The 20,942-nt window shown below is 36.1% G+C and overlaps 1 protein-coding gene across 6 annotated transcripts in view; it reads left to right on the forward strand.

Moving 5' to 3' along the window:
* SMARCA1 (SNF2 related chromatin remodeling ATPase 1) overlaps positions 1 to 20,942 on the forward strand; it is a 69,287-nt gene that overhangs the window by 24,299 nt on the left and 24,046 nt on the right. For 4 of the 6 annotated variants that reach the window (XM_078065360.1, XM_078065359.1, XM_078065361.1 and 1 more), the window contains exons 11-19: positions 1,748 to 1,974; positions 2,913 to 3,034; positions 5,675 to 5,710; positions 6,630 to 6,782; positions 9,139 to 9,271; positions 10,492 to 10,640; positions 11,398 to 11,517; positions 17,281 to 17,391; positions 17,653 to 17,766. In XM_078065360.1, the coding sequence (XP_077921486.1) occupies positions 1,748 to 1,974; positions 2,913 to 3,034; positions 5,675 to 5,710; positions 6,630 to 6,782; positions 9,139 to 9,271; positions 10,492 to 10,640; positions 11,398 to 11,517; positions 17,281 to 17,391; positions 17,653 to 17,766 (1,165 nt within the window). The remainder of the gene's footprint in view (positions 1 to 1,747; positions 1,975 to 2,912; positions 3,035 to 5,674; positions 5,711 to 6,629; positions 6,783 to 9,138; positions 9,272 to 10,491; positions 10,641 to 11,397; positions 11,518 to 17,280; positions 17,392 to 17,652; positions 17,767 to 20,942) is intronic. The other 2 variants (XM_078065362.1, XM_078065358.1) reach the window with 1 other exon arrangement.

Below are 20,942 nucleotides of genomic sequence, written 5' to 3' on the forward strand. Positions count from 1 at the left end.
GTGGTGGTGAAGAGTATATTTCTCTAGATTCAGACATAAGATCAAACTCTGACTTTGTCCCTTTTTGTGGCCCTGAGTAGGTTGTTTAACCTCTCTTAGCTGCCTGAATTTCCATTCGTAAAGTGGGGTTGATTCTAGTACATACCTCAGAGTTGTGAAGATTTAACAAGATGATTTATATAAAGCCCTTCACATGATACCTGGCACTTTCACTCAATAAAATTTGGCTATTATTATAATTAAGTATTAATTACTGTTCAGGTGGATACATAGGTCTATTTTCACCTGGGTAAAGGTCAACAAAAGATAGTGAAAAATGTTTATGGATCAGAAAAAAATGCCTTAAGAAGATTAGGTATAAGAAATTTGATTGTTGGGGCACCTGGCTTTAACTTTTTATTATTACAAATTGAACCCATGACCCCGAGATCAAGACCTGAGCTGAGATCAAGAGTCAGACACCTAACCAACTGAGTCAACCAGGTGCCCCATAACATTTTGCTTCTTTTAGCAGCATTATTACATAAGCATTTCTAATTTATGATTCCTTGTGACTTCTCTTGTCAATTTCCTGCTTTGCCTGTATTTATCAAACCAATTCAGCTTCTATTTTTATAATATCTATAATTGCTATTCTCATCCATGTTATTATTACTTATTATTATGGTTATTACTATTTTCACTGATGGAAAAAGAATACCAATCATTAAGCATCTGCCTTCGGCTCAGGTCATGATCCCAGGGTCCTGGGATCGAGCCTTGCGTTGGGCTCCCTGCTCCTCGGTAGGCCTGCTTCTCCCTCTCCCCCTCCCCTCCTTGTGTTTCCTCTCTTGCTCTCTCTCTCTGTCAAATAAATAAAATCTTAAAAAAAAAAGAAATTGTGATTGTTTTTAGTTCAAACAAGAAAAAGTTGGATGCCAACTTTCAGCAAATATTGTAGTTATTGAATAATTAATTTATCAGATATGGTTATCTGAATAGTTATCAGTTGATAGCAATTTGTAGCAATGGATAAAGCAGGAGGAAACAGGTTTGTAGGCAACATACAAGTTAAAATGTTCAAAAGTTTCTTGGTTTTGCTGATCAGATTTAGTCTCAAAATCGAATTTGTTTATCTTTAAATAGGACTCTATGCTGATCAGTAAAGGGATGTTGCTTGATGACATTGAACTTTTTATTTATTTATTTATTTTTAACTTTAAAAAAAAATTTATTTGACAGAGAGAGACACAGCGAGAGAGGGAACACAAGCAGAGGGAGTGGGAAAGGGAGAAGCAGGCTTCCCGCTGAGCAGGAGCCCAGTATGGGCCTGGATCCCAGACCCTGGGATCATGACCTGAGCCGAAGGCAGACGCTTAACGACTGAGCCACCCACGCACCCCTGAACATTTTTTTTTAGAATGCTTTAACTTTTTATTATTACAAACAGTGTTGTGATGAACACTATTCCACTTATGTGGCTATCTACAAAGGACGAAATTGTAGATGTAGAATATTCACATTTTAAAACTTATTACCTATCTTGCCCTTTAGAAAGAGTGTACTAACTTATCCATGTCAGTTTATAAGATCTTCCTATTTCACCACATATTCGCCAAAACTGAATATTTTTTTACTTTTTTTTCTTTTCAAATTTTTATTTAAATTCTAATTGATTAATATATAGTGTAATACTGGTTTCAGGAGTAGAATTTAGTGATTTATCAATTACATATAATAAATGATTAATTATAGTTAAAAATTTTAGGTATACAAAAATCCTGATGAAAGATATTGATGTGTTAAACTCTGCTGGCAAGATGGACAAGATGCGACTCTTAAACATTCTGATGCAGCTTCGAAAGTGTTGTAATCATCCTTACTTGTTTGATGGTGCTGAACCTGGTCCACCTTATACCACTGATGAGCACATTGTCAGCAACAGTGGTAAAATGGTAGTTCTTGATAAACTGTTGGCCAAACTCAAAGAACAGGGTGAGTTACAAATCTATACATTAACATGAAATGACTTTATATTAGTGACTTGTGTATGAATAACATTTTGCATATTTACCCATCATTTATTCATTCACTCATTCAGCAAACATTGTTGAGTACTTATTATCTGCCAGGAATTGTCCTATGGGCTGGGTATTACAAAGATGCATAAGACAACAGTCTTTGCCTTGGACAAACAATGTAGTGAGGAGGAACAGTTGCAATTCATTGTGATAAGTGCCACATGTTGAGAAACAGTTGGGGAAATCTTCACAAAGGCGACATTTGAAGTGAGCCCTGGAGAATGTCTAGAAGTAAATCATGGGAAAAAGGAGGGGGAAGCATTTTACAGGGCAATGAAACTGAAGTGTGAAAAAAAGGGAATGCAGAGCTTACAGTATTTGGGGTAGAGTGGCAGTTGAGGAATCTGAAAAGATGGATGGGGCCAGATTATGAAAGTCCTTTTAAACATGCTAAAGAAGTTTGGACTATTTGGAAGGCAGGGAGGGAGGTGTGTCATAGAAGATTTTGCTGTGTCAGCTGACATGATCAGACTTGTATGTTTGGAGGAGAACCTTTGAAGCAGTACGGGGGTTCTACTGAGGATGAGAGATGAGAAACAGGAGACTAGTTGGGAGACTATTGCAGTAGTCTAGTGAAAGGTTGTGTGGACCGATCACTCATTCTCAGGACAGAGAAAAGGCAGAATTTAAATCATCTCAATATGTGTGGAGGGTTTTGAAATCCTTAAACATGCATAACTCAGCAATGCATAATTCTGTATAGCATTCCTCGAAGGTGTATGTGTGTGTGTGTTTCATGAAGTGTTCCACTATATATTTATGTTACATGTGATGTTTACTTATATTTTTGTAACTTTCAAATTAGTTTTACACAAGTTGAATAACTTGCTTTTTTTGGGGGAAATGTTTTAGGTTCAAGGGTTCTCATTTTTAGCCAGATGACTCGCTTGCTGGACATTTTGGAGGATTATTGTATGTGGCGTGGTTATGAGTATTGTCGACTGGATGGACAAACCCCACACGAAGAAAGAGAGGTGAGGAAAAGAAAGTAAAACAAAACTTTAAAAATCAGAGTTCAATTAAGCCATGTTTTTCATCATTAGGTAGTTTTGAACTTTGGCCTTTTTTTAAATAGCTAGGTGTGTTGAATTTTCACTAACACCTCTCTGTCTCTCTGAGATCTTCAATTTGGCTTGCATTATACTGACTCTTTACAAAGCATCCTTTTCAAGGTCTTCAAAGACATCCTCACTTATCTAAAGGATACTACACCATTACACCCTTACCTCCTCTAACCACTGCTCTGACCTTCTAATTACTGTTTCTCATCCTACTCTTTAATCTCTGATTCTGCCATTTTCTTTTCTTGATTTGCTTCCTGCAGTAGACCCTCGCCATTTGTGGAGTTTAACAGTTGAGATTTTTCCAGTTTATGAGTAATCCTAAAGACTCATGAAACAGTAATTTGTAAAGAAAATAATCTCAGTGTTAGATTTTTGTAAAACTGAAATTGGACAACATAGGTCTAGGTGCTTATCATGCATTTGGATCTTGGAATACCATAAGGCTGGTGTATAGGAATGAGTTACTGAGCTAGTGAGGAAACCTACCTAGCAGCCAGTGTCTTTCTCAAATTTAGGAATTCTTACAGATCTTTAGATTATCCCTCATGAATGTCATGGGTCTAATGTATTTTAAACCCTTTAAATACTTTTTTGGGGGGAGGGCTTTGCTAATTTATCTTCACTTTTCTGTGGTCCTTCAAGGCTCTGTCTTTGGTCTCTCTTTTAAGTCTATCCTCAAGCTCTGGGCAAAGATTGTGATTTCATGGTATAGTGGAAAATGCATTGAACTTGGTTTCAGAAGACCTAAATTTCAGCACCAGCTCCACCACTTTGTAGCGTATGCAAGCTGTTTAATTCTCTGAGCCTCAGTATCTTTAACTATTATCAGGGTAATATTAATACCTAGGCTTCTTTTTTTCTGACAATTTTATGAGGATCATTGGGTATAATAGATATGAATGCAGTTTTTAAAACTGTAGTGCAGGATATACTACATGTCATGAAATTGCACACAGGCCTTTTACCTCTCAGCTTTAGGGCCCCATCTCAGGCCACAAGGACTCTTAGTCCATGTCCCTCTCCTTCTGTAGCTTCAGTGAGCACTCTGTCTCTTGTGTGCTTCCTTCTTGAAGCTTGGCTGTAGCATAGGATAGGGTCCATAGCAGGCACACAGGCCCTTTTTATATTAAGGGTTTACCTGCTACCCATTGTGGGGAAACATTTTTGGTAACATTCACAAATAATGGGCGTGTTTCAAAGTTTACACTGGTCCCTGCTCTATAGTAGTTTACTTTTTTTGAAATGGTAACTTGAAGCTTTATTGGGCTTTTGCTGATTTATTCCTCAGAATGGGTTTCTTTCAAATCCACATTAAGTACAAGCCATATAGTGCTATTCAAAATGACCCTTTTTCCTGGAGTGAAGATGATACTAAGGCAGAAAAGTAGGTGCTTTCTGACCTCAAATAGCCAATTTGCATTTCTGACTGATCTCCCTGTTTACGAACAATGTGGACTTTACCTAATTATACCCAAATTATTCTGGTTTCTTAAAATTTCAAATAATTTCTCCCTTCAGAGGCTTTGAATTGCATATGTTGAATTTAGGTACAGCAAAGTCAGAGCTGTTCTTTTCTTTTTTTTTTTTTTTTTTTTTTGGAAATGCCCCACTTTCCCATTATACTGTTGTCCACCTAATCGTTTCATCTATTTTCCTAGTAAGGAGGGGAAGCCACATTTGATTCCTTACTCTAATTATTTGCCAGCTGTTAATAAGCAATTCTTTTTCAGTAGTTCTCAGATTTGCCCTTTCTTCATTGCTACCGCTAAATTCAGCTAGCGAAGTCTCTGGTCACCCTCTGACTCAGTTCCTATAACCTTTACTTAATTGGCCTCCTCACTTTTATAGGGAAAGGATCTAACATTTGTCAAGCAACGACTCTAAGCTAGGCAATGTATAGTTCCAGCTGAATTCTCCCAGCAGCCCAGTAAAGTATAATTTACTGGTATCATTTTCTCTACTTGAAACTGTCTCAGAGAGGTTAAATGCTTGCTTAGAAACACATATGTAGTAAATGGTAATGATTCACACCAGGTTTTTGCTCTTTCCTCTACACCAAATTGCCTCTCACTACACCGTGCTGCTTTCTATACTGCCCCCTCTACGTGCTATATGGACTGCGGCAGCGAGTGTCACCTTCTCTGCTGCAACTTTTGACCATGCCATTCCATTCATTAAAAATATGACTTCCTGTATTTTCTGATTATCAAAGTAATATATGACTGCTGAAGGAAATTTGCAAAATAAAAGTATTTCTGGCCAATTTTTGTATATATAATTTATATAAATAATTGATACTATACTATATATTATATATGAAGTTTGGTAATATTTTTACTCAGTATTATGTTGTACTTTCCTATATCAGTAATAAACTTCATTGTAAAAATAATTTAAGTATAATATTACATCCAGTGGATGTACTATAAATAATTTATCTCCCAATTGTTGATCATTTAGGTTGTTTCCAAGTTTTCACTATTATAAATAATGCTAAAGTGAAAGTCCTTATACATAAATCTTTGTGCACATTTCTGATTATTTCCTTAGGATAAATTCCTAGAAGTGGAATTACTGGGTCAAAGGGTATGAACATTTTTAAGACTTGATGCATATTGCCAAATTGCTTTCCAGAAAGGTTGTACCAATTTCCATTCCCTGCAGCAATGTATGAGAGTGCCCGTCTCACCGCCCCCTCGTCAACTTTGAGTATTATTTTTTTAATCTTCAAAAAATGGTATTATGTTTTAATTTGCATTTATTTGATTACTAGTAAGATTGAACATTATTTTTGTATTTATTAGCCATTCATATTTGTTCTTCTGTGAATTGTCTGTTCTTTTTTTCCTTTTTTTTGCTTATTTTTCTACTGGGGTCTTAGTGTTTCTAATTAATTTGTATGAGATCTTTATATAGTAGGGATATTAACATCCCATTAATTTTAAGACTTCACTAAATATCCCTGGATTACCTTACTGAATTTCTTCATTACTTCCCTGTTTGCCCCTTGTCACCATATGGAAATAAATCTACTTAATCTCCCCTTTATCCAGTTCTCTCATTCACATTTCTGAACCTTTTTCTTTCTCGTTGGTCTTCCAAACTATACTGTCTTTGTTAATCCTATGTAAAATAATGCGAATGAAGTTGAGATAGCTGACATTTTACCTCCTAGATATTTTTCAGCTCTCACTCAAAATATTTTCACTGTTGTTGCTTTAAATAATTTAAATGATTTATTGCTTGCCTAGTTAAATTTGTTTATACGATTGTTCTGAGTGTGTCTCTATTGATGTAAGCTTCTAAATATTAGGAACTTTATGTAATATACTTTCTACAGCAATTCACACAGTACAGTATATAGATATATGCTTAAGTATTTCTGAGATGGAAGAATATCATAAAGTGGGCTTTTGAATATGCATGTTAAAAATATTTCTTAAGGACTCTGTTAATATAATTTTATTTTTGTTTTTCTTCCATCTCCTGTGTCAATTAAAAAAAGGAAGCAATAGAGGCCTTTAATGTTCCTAATAGTAGCAAATTCATCTTTATGCTGAGTACCAGAGCTGGAGGTCTTGGAATTAACTTGGCAAGTGCTGACGTGGTTATACTATATGATTCAGACTGGAATCCGCAGGTTGATCTACAAGCTATGGTTAGTAATCTTTAATGATGTCAGAAATTTATTTTAACTAGGAATACTATTGTTATTTATGCAGCACAGGTGTAACTTATAAAAGGGCAACCACAATTTTTGGGAGGTTTTCTAGATGTTAAAATAGATTATCTTGGAAAACAAAGATACTGTGCTAATTACAAAAAAAAAGGAAACAAACACACACACCCCAAATCCAACTACAGCATTTATGTGTCTATTTTGGCATTTATCATGAAACCGAACTGTTTTTTCCCCACTCCTGAATATTGAAAAGGACATGTACATATGTCTTAATGAAAAGGGTTAAAAAGTTAATGTGTTGTTATTAATTCTTCTGGATAACTAAATACGTTAAAATCCTTAGCACTAAAATTGGGAGAGGTATGATTTCAACTTTTGTAATAAAACATTTGGGATGAGGAGGTAAAAAGGTAACAAAGGAATATATTCCAGGAAAACATTTGATACCTAAGGACACCATTGGAAAATATCCTACCCTTTTTTAAAAAAAAATTTCAAGGAGCTATTTCTTTTATTTGTCATCATGCTGTCATTTAGTGAATTAGAGCTACAACTTCTGTCAGTGTGACTCACATTTTGAGATAAAAGTAATTTCAGAAGTACAAAGATGCAAAATAGCTATGCACTCAAAATCCCAATAAATTATGGGATAATTTACTATCTTTGGAAGCAATTAAAGTCATACATCAATGAGGCATAGCTTAGAAGTCCTTTTTAAAAATTTTATATATTTATATTTATATTTTTTGGTGCTGAAACCCGGGAGTGAACGCACCACCTTCCTTTTTTTAATAACAGAATTAAAACATATTGACTATCAGGACATTTTAATTTTTTTTTTAAGATTTTATTTATTTATTTGACAGGGAGATATAGCGAGAAAGGGAACCCAAGCAGAGGGGGAGTGGGAGAGGGAGAAGCAGGCTTCCTGCTGAGCAGGGAGCCCGATGCGGGGCTCGATCCCAGGACCCTGGGATCATGACCTGAGCCGAAGGCAGACGCTTAACGACTGAGCCACCCAGGCGCCCTGACATTTTAATTTTTTAATTTTTTTGAAGATTTATTTGTATTTTTAGAGAGAGAGCAGGCCCACGTGTGCACATGCACGAGTCCGGGGAGGGGCAGAGGGAGAGAATCGTCAAGCAGCCTGACGCAGGGCTCAGTCTCATGACCCATGAGATCGTGACCTGAGCAGACATCAAGGGTTGGACACTTAGCTGACTGAACCACCCAGGTGCCCCAGGACATTTTTAAATCGAAATGCTTTTTTATCATTACTTTAGCATGGTACTGAGCTAGCCGTTTGATATGACTCAGTAGGAGTAAGCCCCAGTAAGTTACAGGGTTACTAAACTGGAAAACCTGTTGATAACATTTCATTTCATTAAAATTGTTAGAGCTTAGCTGAGCTTTCATGATTTACTGATTTGAGTTTGAAATTTTAAATTTGTATAGAGGTGTTGCATTCTCATTCAGTGTGCTTTGTTGAAATTGTTACTGAGCTCTAGTGTTTTTATATTTAGTTCAAGGGCTGTTTTGAATCTTGTTTCTTTGATTTGTTTTTCTCAACTGCCCTCTTCCCTTCACCTGTTTGCTCTAGCAGCTTCTGTGTTTTAAAAACACTCCCCTTAGCTGTTTTTGTATTATCAGAACTTGCCACCTGTCTCCTTTACCAACTGTAAACCATAGGACTAATTCTAGACCACTTATAGTAAGGATATTAATATGCCATTAATTTTTATTACCTTTTATTACACATCCCTGAATTGCCTCCATAAGCAGAAAGAACTGCTTGATTATGCAGACTTTTGCCACCATAGCAACCCTTGCTAACTACTTTGCCCCTCACGAAACTACTTGCTGTTGTGGAAGATGTTTGCATTTAGTGGCTTAAAGTTGCTTAGAAAACTCCCTCTAGTCCTCATCTTAAAGGGGCTTTGGTGGTTGCCTTTCTGGAAGTTTTCTATTACTGGTATAGTATAATATTGGCAGATTTTTTTGGTCACAGGGACCTCTAGATATTCCTTTATTTAAAAAAGATTTATTTGAGAGAAAGAGAACGTGCACAAGCGGGGGGCGGAGCAGGAAGCCCAACATGGGGCTTGATCCCAGGACCCTGAGATCATGACCGGAGCCGAAGTCAGACGCTTAACTGACTGAGCCACCCAGGCGCCCCATATATATTCTTAATATTCATTATCCTCCTTTAAAATGTGGCAGGTCTAGAGAGCTCAGAAACTAATTTTGTATTTAGAATTTTATAGCATATGGTGGCTGTCTATATATTTTATCCAGAATACCCAATATCTTATATTAGGATTCTTTCTTCTAGGATCGAGCACATCGTATTGGTCAGAAGAAGCCAGTACGTGTGTTCCGTCTCATCACTGATAATACTGTTGAAGAAAGGATTGTAGAAAGAGCAGAGATAAAACTGAGACTTGACTCAATTGTTATACAACAAGGTATTTATACATGTAAACTTAATTAGGTGTTTTTTTTTTCCAAAAACACATGCAATTTTCTTTAGAGGACATTTTTATTTTTTTAAGATTCATTTATTTATTTTAGAGAGAGAGAGAGAGAGCGAGAGCAAGCGTGTGGGGGGAGGGGCAGAGGGAGAGGGAGACAAGCAGACTCCCTCTGATGCGGGTCTCGATTCCAGGACCCTGAGATCATGATCTGATCTGAAATCAAGAGTTGGATGCTTAACTGACTGAGCCACCCAGGTACCCCAAGGAGATTACTTTTAGAGTTGACTAAAATTTGCAAACTTACAGGAAAAAAGTCAGTTTTTTAAAAAAAATGCTAATTTAAATCCATTTAATTTAAAGCCTTGCATTCAATATATGGAATAGATAGTTAAACATCACTAGTTTATAGTTGAATGCCAGTGGCATGTCTTCTCAAGTACCTGATATTATTTAGCAGTTAAAATGTCTAGTTAAAAATTTTTTTAAAGATTTAAGACTTTATTTATTTATGAGAGAGAGGGAGTGCGCACGCACTAGCAGGGGGAGGGGGGAAGGGCAGAGGGAGAGGGAGAAGCAGGCGGGAGCCTGATGGACATGGGGCTCTATCCCAGGACTCCTCTGGGATGATGACCTGAGCTGAAGGCAGACACTTAACTGACTGAGCCACCCAGGCACCCCTAAAAAATTTTTATACACGTATTAGAGAGTGCCTGTTGATAGAAAGAAATTTGATCTGAAAAATGAGCTTTGAAAATGAAAAAATGTTTCTGTTCTTCTGAGTTTTAACTGAATTTTACAGAAGGAAACTCATATTGAAATAGAAGGTATGGTAGAAGAAAAACTTGTAGGTGTGTTCATTAATATAACTTGAAAGCTCACTAATTTTCTGTGCTTTTAAAGCTTTACTTATAGTTAAATGTGGTAGTGTCTGATTAGAACTATTTTTTTTTTTAAAGATTTTATTTATTTATTTGCGAGAGAGAGAATGAGAGACAGAGAGCACGAGAGGGAGGAGGGTCAGAGGGAGAAGCAGACTCCCCACTGAGCAGGGAGCCCGATGCGGGACTCGATCCCGGGACTCCAGGATCATGACCTGAGCCGAAGGCAGTCGCTTAACCGACTGAGCCACCCAGGCGCCCTGATTAGAACTATTATGCTGTGCTTTCTATGGAATATAATTGAATATATACAACTTTTATTTTTATTATTAGGAAGACTCATTGACCAACAGTCTAACAAGCTGGCTAAAGAGGAAATGTTGCAAATGATACGTCATGGAGCCACCCATGTTTTTGCTTCTAAAGAAAGTGAGCTGACAGATGAAGACATTACAACTCTTCTGGAAAGAGGGGAAAAGAAGGTTAGTTAAAATGACATTTGTTTTCATGATGAATTGCTTTAAAATCAACGTACTTCAGCATGCTTAATTGGATTTGTGTTGTTTCAAATGCATGTTTCAAATGACTCATGTTCTCTCTAAGGATTTGTAGATTTATATCCAGAGGTAGTTTAGGGTTTTTTAGTTTAATTTTTGGTAAGAAAGACTAAGAACTAGAGTTTAAAATTGAGTGACCTTATATCTTATGTTTATTGAAAGTAATGTTGGTATTTACTTAAAAGCCAAATAAATTTCACATTCAATCACATATATCAGGACTACATTTTTGCAGCCTTTTTCTTACACTGGATTACATTGCATTAACTGAAAATCTTTTGTGAACATTTCATGAAATATTAAAGCATTATTTGCTAAAGTATAATAAACTATTTCAGAATATTGCCATTTTGTGTTGAATTTACTTTTTTTTTTTACAAATTATTTTAGATAATTTCAAACATGAGTAAAAGTAGACAGAAATTATGATATGGCTACATCTTCAGGGATAAAAGATTTTAAAGAAAGCCTAATTGAGAATACTTGAATAACCACTTAAATATTTAAAATACTTGGAGCAAGTTAAATTTATATTCATTTAATGTTAGCCTTGCATTCTTACCTTGTAAATTAACAGATTGGATATTTCATGTCAAACCTGACTTTTAAAAAGATAGAGAGCCCACAGATTTTTGTAAGTAATTCAGTGATAATTTTCTAATTTCAATGCATTGAACTGTAGACTGCAGAGATGAATGAACGCTTGCAGAAAATGGGAGAGTCTTCTCTGAGAAATTTTAGAATGGACACTGAACAAAGTTTGTACAAGTTTGAAGGAGAAGATTATAGAGAAAAACAGAAGGTAACTTTTTACCCTCAGCCATTAGACTCTCAAATTAGCATTTCTCCCCATAACCATTATTAAAAAACACTGACGGGGCATCTGGCTGTCTCATTCGGTAGAACATGTGTGACTCTTGATCTTGGGGTTGTGAGTTCAAGCCCCATGTTGTGTGTAGGGGTTATTTAAAAAAATAGATAAAATTAAAACAATAATAAAATTAAAAAAACCCCACTGGCACTTACCTATTACAATGCTCTGCTATGGAGTGAAATTTGATGTGGGTCAGATCTCATGCAATTGCTATCTTTAATAAATTTTGCTGGATGAAGAGGATGATGATAATTATCATCATCCTCCTCATCATTTTTGCTGCTGTTGTTGCTGTTATTACTGTTTTTTGACAAGCAGTGTAGGATTGTGGTGGAGTTCCTGGATTTTGAAGCTGAAATCCCAACTGTATTACTAATTAAGTGACTTTGGGTACTCATTTTTCTCCACTATCAAATGGAGGGTATAGTAATACACTGCATGGAGAGCAAGGTCCTTTGAGGAAATGGGAGTTTTATTTATTTTGGTTGAAATTACGGCTGTAATTAAAAATTTTTAATTTGAAATGACTTTAGACTTTATTACAAAAAAGTACAGAGTTCACATGTATCTTTCACCCAGCTTCCCTTAATGTTAACAAGTTACATAATCATAGTACATTTATCAAATTAACACGTTTTCTCCCTAAGTTCTTTCCCTGTTCCAGGGGATACAATCCAGGATCTCACACTGCAGTTTAAAAAAAACAGCTTTATTATGGGGCGCCTGGGTGGCTCAGTCGTTAAGCGTCTGCCTTCAGCTCAGGTCATGGTCCCAGGGTCCTGGGATCGAGCCCCGCATCGGGCTCCCTGCTCTGCAGGAGGCTTGCTTCTCCCTCTCCCACTCCCCCTGCTTGTGTTCCCTCTCTCGCTATCTCTCTCTGTCAAATAAATAAATAAAATCTTTAAAAAAATAAAAAAACAGCTTTATTTTTAAGAGCAGTTTTAGATTCACAACAAAATAAAGTGGAAAATACAGAGTTCCCATATCTACCTACTCCAAATAAACATAGCTACTACACTATTAATATCCCACATCAGAGTGGTACATTTGTTACAATTGAACCTACATTGACACATCATTATCATCCAAAGCCCATCTTTTACGTTAAGGTTCACTTTTGGTATTGTACATTCTGTGGGTTTGGATAAATGTGTAATGATATGTATCCACCATTACAGTATCATCCAGAATAGTGTTACTGCTCTAAAAAGTTCTCTGTGCTCTGCCTATTCATTTCTCTCTTTCTATAGCCACTGGCAACAACTAATCTTTGTACTATCTCCATAGTTTTGCTTTTTCCAGACTATCATATAGTTGGAATCATATAGTATGTAGCCTTTTCAGATTGGCTTCTTTCACTTAGTTGTATGCATTTAAGGTACCTTCATGTTTTTTCATGGTTTGATAGCTCATTTCTTTTTAGTGCTGAGTAATACTCTGTTGTCTGGATGTATCACTATTTATTTATTCATTCATCTACTGAAGGACATCTTGGTTGTCTCCAAGTTTTGGCCATTATGAATAAAGCTGTCATAAAAATTCATGTGCAGGTTTTTGGGTGGACATAGATTTTCAACTCCTTTGGGTAGATGCCAAGGATCATGATTGCTGGAGCATGTGATAAGCTTATGTTTAGTTTTGTAAGAAGCTGCCAACCCTTCTTCCAAAGTGGCCATACCATTTTGCATTCTCATGAGCAATGAATGAGAATTCTGTTGCTCCACATTCTCACTAGCATTTGGTGGTGTCAGTGTTCTGGATTTTGGCCATTCTAATAGGTGTGTAGTGGTATCTTGTTCTCATTTGCATTTCACTGACATAAGATGTTGAGCATCTTTTCATTTGCTTATTTCCATCTGTATATCTTTGGCCAGGCGTCTGTTCAGGTCTTTTGCCCATTTTTAAAATCAGGTTATTTTCTTATTGTTGAATTTTAAGAGTTCTTTGTATATTTTGGATAACAGTCCTTTATAAGATGTGTTTTGCAAATATTTTCTGTCATTTTGTGACTTTTCTCATTCTCTTGACCCACAATGCTTTTTTTTTTGCTGTGTCTTCTTAGGCTCTTTTAATCTGCGTTAGTTCTCAGTCTTCCTTTGTCTTTCATGGTCTTTACACTTTTGAAGAGTATTGGTCAGTTATTTTGTAGTTTGTCTCTCATTTTGGGTTTGTCTGACATTGTCTCATGATTGGACTGAGATTATGTATTTTTTGGCAAGAATTCCATGGCAGGGATGTTAAGTCTTCAGTACATCTTATCAGGGAATATAAGATGTTGTTGTGTTGTATTACAGGAAATAGTAACCTTGATCACTTAGTTGAGGTGGTGTCTGCTGGGTTTCTTCACTGTAGAGTTACCATTTTTCCCTTTGTATTTGATAAATATCTTGGGGAATATATTCCTCAAACATATACCCACTGATTTTAGCATGTTTTGGTGGCATTTGCCTGCAACAGTTATTATTGTGGTTTTTGCCTGATAGTAATTTTGTATTTCTTTCATTCCATCTACATTTATTAACTGGGATTTTTCCGTAAGGAAGACCTGTCTCTTCTCATTTATTTTATACTCATTTATATCAGCATGGGCTCATGAATATTTATTTTATTTTTTGAGTTATAATACAATTTTATCATTGTTTTGTTTGCCAAAATTGTTCTATAAAGCTGTTATATTTTTAACTCACAGAAATGAATTTTGTTAAAATAAGAAAGCTTATTTTTGGATATTGATTTTACTGAAGAATGAGAGGTGAGCCATTTTAGTTTGCATCGCAACTAGTATGCTGATAATGCTTTGTTGCTATCATTATTTTTTGTAGTTTTTAGTGTCTTGACTTACATCTATTTGGTTGTTCTATCTGTAACCTTAATTTAGACTGCTTATGTTTTATTCTGATGAGATAAACATGATGACTTGCATGAATAAGGTAGAAATTGTTTTTGAGATCTCGTGCAATACAAATTTTTTATTATTTCTATGGGCTTATTGGTATTAAGAGTATTTTATAAAGTGGAAAAATATTAAACAGTGAAGAGTAAATATCAGTGGAACTTCTAATCTACATCCTTAGAGTAAAATTAGACTTAGTAAAATACGTGTCTATGTCTAATATAGCAGGTTTCCTGTGCTTACAGTTCTAGTAAAATAATGTACAAATATAGAGGAATTTTAGTAATAATTATGATTACTTATATTTTTATAATTGAATGACAAAATCAGATTTTAAAAATATTCTGACTTGGCATTATCTCTTATTTCTGGCTTTTCATATTTTTTAGATAGGTTCTTAAAATAGGTTCAAATTGTCCTTTGAAGAGAATTGAAAACCTACAAAAATATTGTTTATACGTAAATCATGGGAATTACACAATGAGGTAGATTTTCATATATGATTTGTTGAATCAGCATTACTTTACAACCATACCTGGGAAATTAAGTCATAATGACTGACATTGATCCTGAAGAAATTAACCTGAATTAGTTTGTATTAATGTGCTCTTATCTAAAACGAACTAATTCAGCATGATTTAGTGTATTTGAAAGTTTAGGAATAGGCCCTTAATGCTTATTCCAAATTTGGATACCTAGACCTGCGTGTAAGTATGGGTTAAATGGCCAATACATTACTTTTGACTAAGTTAAATTATTATTGATTTATTTTCATTCCAATTGGGACAAATAACATATTGGTTATTTATAAAATATTTTTTCTATTACTATCCTCTCACATTAATCCATTTGAGGGGGGAAAAACAAAACTACTTTCAGTGCTTTGAATATTTTTTTATTTTATGCAAACTCACATTATACTGTCTATATCTCATAGACTCTTAGAGTTAAAAGAAACTTAAAGGTCATTTAGTCTAACCTTTTTTAATTAAGAAATCCCATATGTAGGATGTAGGGCAGTTATCCAGCCTCTATTTGAATGTGGTCATATTGGGAATCATACTCCTTTTGGGAGAGTTCATTTCACAGTTTTATATTTTTTGGTTCTCAGAAAATGAGTCAAATAAGTCTTATTTGACTTACAAGCTCCTTGATGGAAGAGATTATTCATCTTTGTATCCCTGACACTGACTTGTAAATAATACAGTAGGTACTTAAGACATATTTATTAAATTACATTGAGTAGGAATCTACTTTCCACATTGGTGTTTTTTTTTTTTTTTTAAAGATTTTATTTATTTGACAGAGAGAGACACAGAGAGAGAGGGAACACAAGCAGGGGGAGTGGGAGAGGGAGAAGCAGGCTTCCCGCTGAGCAGGGAGCCTGATGCTGGGCTCGATCCCAGGACCCTGGGATCATGACCTGGGCTGAAGGCAGATGCTTAACGACTGAGCCACCCAGGCGCCCTTCCACATTGGTTTTAACCTTATGGATCAACTGAGACCTGTGTTCTTTTGTAGTTGATAGACTTTTACATATGTGAATACTACCATTATGTCTCTCTTTAGTCTTTACTTCTTTGGACACTGTGAGAGTTTGTAGATCCCTAACCATCCTACTCATCTTAGTTTATCATCCACTCTTAAACTATGATGCTAAGGTTGGAACTCCATCCTTAGATAAGATCAAATAGAGTGGGATCATTAATTGTAGATTAATGGCCTCTTTTGTGTTCAGGCACTAGGATAGGCACTGTGAAATCAAGAAAAATACCTGAACTGGAAAACCATCTCTATAGACTCCAGAATTTTGTATTGTCAGTTTGGCCTCTTGGCTTTTAAATTGTATTTTCTGGCTGATACTGGGGTAGAGTTTTTTTTTTTTGAAGATTTTATTTATTTATTTGACACACAGAGAGACAGCTAGAGACGGAACACAAGCAGGGGGAGCGGGAGAGGGAGAAGCAGGCTCCCCGCTGAGCAGGGAGCCTGATGCGGGGGCTCAATCCCAGGACCCTGGGATCATGACCTGAGCGGAAGGCAGACGCTTAACTACTGAGCCACCCAGGCGCCCCCTGGGTTAGAGTTTTGTAATGCTACCTAATCCTAATCATTGTTCACCCAACTTTGGGTGTTTAATAATAATTTAGGTTCAACTCCTGGCAGTTTATCTAATGCCTTAACTTATGTGGTCACATTTAATCCTCAGGGTAGGTATTATTCTTCCCACTTCACTGAGGGAGGAATTAATTTTCCCCAAGTTACACAACTGGTACGGTGGCAGAACCTGGTTTCAAATTCAGGTCTTTTCTGATTCCACTGACTTTTCCCACCGCTACCTTACCAAGGCCTTACTTCATTTTAAAATTTCTCTTGATTTGAAGGAATATATGCCTATCATGTTGATAGTCATCATTTACCCTTTTCAGCTACTTTCTAATTCATACACTTGACACAGTTACCAGAATCAGTGTTAGTCTTCTATATTAAATACTATTTATTTCAACATAAAATACTAACCAGATTGTGCAGATTCTTCTCACTTACTAAGTAAGAACTAAGTTTTTAAATAACAACTAAACTTGCTTATTAAAAAAAAAGAAAACAAAAACATCCTTGCACCTAAACTTGGCATATACAGTGCAAGGGTTTGGAACTTGGGACATATAATTGTGACTTCTAAAGTGCAAGTTTTGCTTCTTCCAAATGGCTTTAGTTTTCTCATGCTTCTGCAACCTTGATGTGTTTGATTTTTAAAAACATTTTGGAATAATTAAATTCCTTGTTCTTGTGTATAGCTTGGGATGGTGGAATGGATTGAACCTCCTAAACGAGAGCGCAAAGCAAACTATGCAGTGGATGCCTACTTTAGAGAGGCTTTACGTGTCAGCGAGCCAAAGGTTCCAAAGGTAAAACATTATGAGGCCAGTTTTTATGTCCTATAGCAGAATTCTCTTGTAACAGGGTCTGTGACTTAGATTGACTTGTATCAGTGCAACATTATAGCCCTTACGATATAATAATGATGTAGAAAAGTACTTGATATGGCCCCACCATATAAAGGGATTCCGTTGTATTTATGTTTCTATATATAAAAGAAATAGTAAAAGAAGTATGTTCACTTCATGTACTGAAAACAAGTATGTATGTAATGCACTTTTCTCCCATAGGCTCCAAGACCTCCAAAGCAGCCAAATGTTCAGGATTTTCAGTTTTTCCCACCACGTTTATTTGAGCTCCTGGAAAAGGAAATTCTTTATTATAGGAAGACAATAGGCTATAAGGTAATTTTTCAAGTTTTTATTTATTTAACTTTTTATTTTTTAAAGTTTTTAGATTAGTATATAATCTTTTAAGCTAATATAATCTATTAAACCAGACTGGAAAGCATTCCATTTTAATGTGAGAGAACATAAAAGTAAATCAAAATGGTGGTGTTTCTAAAACCAAAGAGGAGGTTCAACTAGAAGTCAAGCATCAAACTACCAGATCACCAGTAGGATCATCATGAAATGGGATTAATGGAGAATTACCCAATATTTCAAAAATAGTGATAATGTATATTATCTTAATAATGCTAAATGTTTGAGTGGTGAAAGAATATGTAGAAAGAACAATAGGCATATGTTTAATTAGAAGTGAATAGATGATAGATGACAGGAAGTTTTTAATCATTTTTCTTAATATGACCAAGGAATAGTACTTTTGTATTTATTGTTCTTTGGTTGATGAAAGCCCTATTGGTAGTTATTTGATTGTTGCCACTTAGGTGTTAATGATAAATGTGATAACGAATTCTAACATTTTAAAATGATCTTTTGGAAATAAAGATTCTTATTTATATGGGTAGATAGGAACCCATTTTTAGTGAGGGAAATGTTTGTCACCCTAAAGCTATCACACTGAGAGATTAAGCCTACCTAGTTATTTCTATATGCTGAAACTGACTTTCCAGTGAATGGAAAGGGATGACCAAAGCTGTGAAATTAGTATAAGTAGGATAAGCAAAATTATAAAAATATTAATACTATTGTAATTTTATGAAGTTTTCTGTTTTATGAAGTGGAAGCTGTGTTTTAAAATTTATTTTGTGAACCTTTGTCACAAGTGGAACTATGCGCAATTATTTTGATTAGTAGCTGTAATGTGCCTAGAAAAGCTTCATGTATATAAGGTACTTAGTTCATTTGTATTTTGGAACTAAAGTGGATCTCTAGAGTGTTTGTACTATTTGTCCAGAGTGAGAGCATTACCATTTGAAATGGAGCAAAAAAGGGTTTGCTTGCTATTTATGTATCAAAGTTCAATATATGTAAACAAGAACGAGAAAGTGACAGTGAATATAAGTAGTTATAATCTGGTTAGGGAAATATGATTACATTTGAATGTATTTAACCAACATGACTGGATAAAATCTGTCTTAGGAAGTTGTCAAAGAGTAAAAATACCATGGTTGAACATTCAGACCAGGAATAAAATCAGTTTCAAAGAAGGTGAAAATGGTGCTATACCAGAAGAAACAGGAAATTGTAGATCCAAAATAAAAATGAAGATAGCAAAATTAATAAAGTAGTAATATTTCATGAGGTAAACAAATATATATATTATCCCACTAAAAGTTACAAAAATTTTAGGTTTAGATGATTATTTTGTTACTTTTGTGGAATGTTTTTAGTGAGACTTGAAAATTAGTTGAAATGTTAAGCCCAGTTAGTAATCAACCAAATATCTGTGTGAAGCATTTTATAATTTATGAAATGCTTTATCACATACTTCATTTGATTTCTAACAGCCATGTGAGATAGGTGTTATTATCACCTCCATATAAGAGGTGAGGAGACTGAAGTTCAGAGAGGTTAAAAGACTCATTCAAGGTCACATAGCTAAGAGAGTTGCCAGAGGTGCTGGTCTCCATCCCAGGTTCTCAGTGTTCAAATGCTATGCTCTTTCCACTCAGACATTCTGCGCTATTTCTGCATGTGACATAACCCTGCTGCTTTTTGCAGCCCTAAATAAGGACTGTGTTTATGGTGGTGTGACATGTTGTTTGGGAGGCGAGCCAAGTGGTAGTCAAATAACAGCAATAAAAAAAATCCTCTCTGCCAATATAACTGTTTATGCTCCTTCTTTGGAGATCCTGAGATTCTGTTCCCTATGATAATACAGCGCCCACCACATCCTCGCCACAGCTCTGGTTTTAATGCAAGCCGTGCCTTTCATTACAGGCAGTTTGTGGTTGGGGTGAGGTCTCATAATCACAGTTGGGTGGTGGCCAACTGGAAGGAGATGGAGGAGAGAGAAACCTTAGAAGAGGGAGCCATGAAGGGACAGCTGCAAAGGGTGACAAGAAGGAGGCAGGTGGAAGAAGAGAGGACAGGGATGAATGAGGAGAGGGAAGATGGCATGGACTCCATGCTCTGGCACCTTACTCTTTTCTCTTCCTCACCTCCCAGAGCTCCGTGACAGGAGAAGGGAGTATGAGGGCTGTTTTTCACTTAATCCATACTTGTTGAGTATTCCTCTGTGTCAGGTCCTAGGCCATGCAATGGTGATAAAGTAGTGAAGAAGACAGACAAGGTCCCTCAGTGCATGGAACTTGTGTTCTAATGGAGGAGACAGATATTAAGCTGATGCCACAGAGTAATGACATTTGTTTTCTGTGCTTACAGAGGGTGCTACGAGGGAGCATGACAGTGCCTATCTAATGTGGATTGGGAGATCAGGAAGATGGTCCCTAAGGCAGTGTTATTACATTGAGATCAGAGAGACACATGGGAATTAGTCAAGGGAAGTGTGGGAGAGGAGCTCAGGCAGGGAAACCATAGGAAACCATAGGAAACAGAGGTGTTGCAATAGGAAGGACGACGGCCCCTTCGGAAACTGAAGGCAGGCCAGTGTTGGTAAGGAGGGAGAGGGGTGAGATGAAGTTGGTGAGTGAGTAGTCAGATAATGTGGAGCATTGAACGTTAATTGTAGGTCACATTAATTAGGTTGAACTTTAGCTTTAGAGCAAAGGAAAACCACTGAGGTGTTTTTAAGGCAGAGGAATGGGTGGGTCCTTACTTGTGTTGCTTTCTATTCTAAGTTCTTTCAAAAGATCAGCTCATTATCCTCATTACAGCCCTGAAACTACATCCCTGTTTTATAGATGGAGAAACTGAGGCACATAGAGGTCGAGTAATTTGCCTTGGGTCAAGCAACTTTTAAATGGTAGAGTATGATCAGATTTACATTTTTAAAAGATCACTCTGGCTGCAATACAGAGAATGATGAGTTTATCTAGGGAAACCAGCCAGGAGGCTGTTGAAGTGTGAAAAGGTGAGAGAAGATGGTGGTGGCTTGGAGTATGGTGGTGTGGTGGTGATGGTGGAAGGAAAATCCATCCCCTACCACTCTACTAGCCTTGTACTCTCCTTAGCCTCATTTTGGATTGTCTTAGTATCATCTTAAGACTTACCTT

This window comes from Halichoerus grypus, chromosome X (assembly GCF_964656455.1).
Source record: "Halichoerus grypus chromosome X, mHalGry1.hap1.1, whole genome shotgun sequence".
NCBI lineage: Eukaryota > Metazoa > Chordata > Mammalia > Carnivora > Phocidae > Halichoerus > Halichoerus grypus.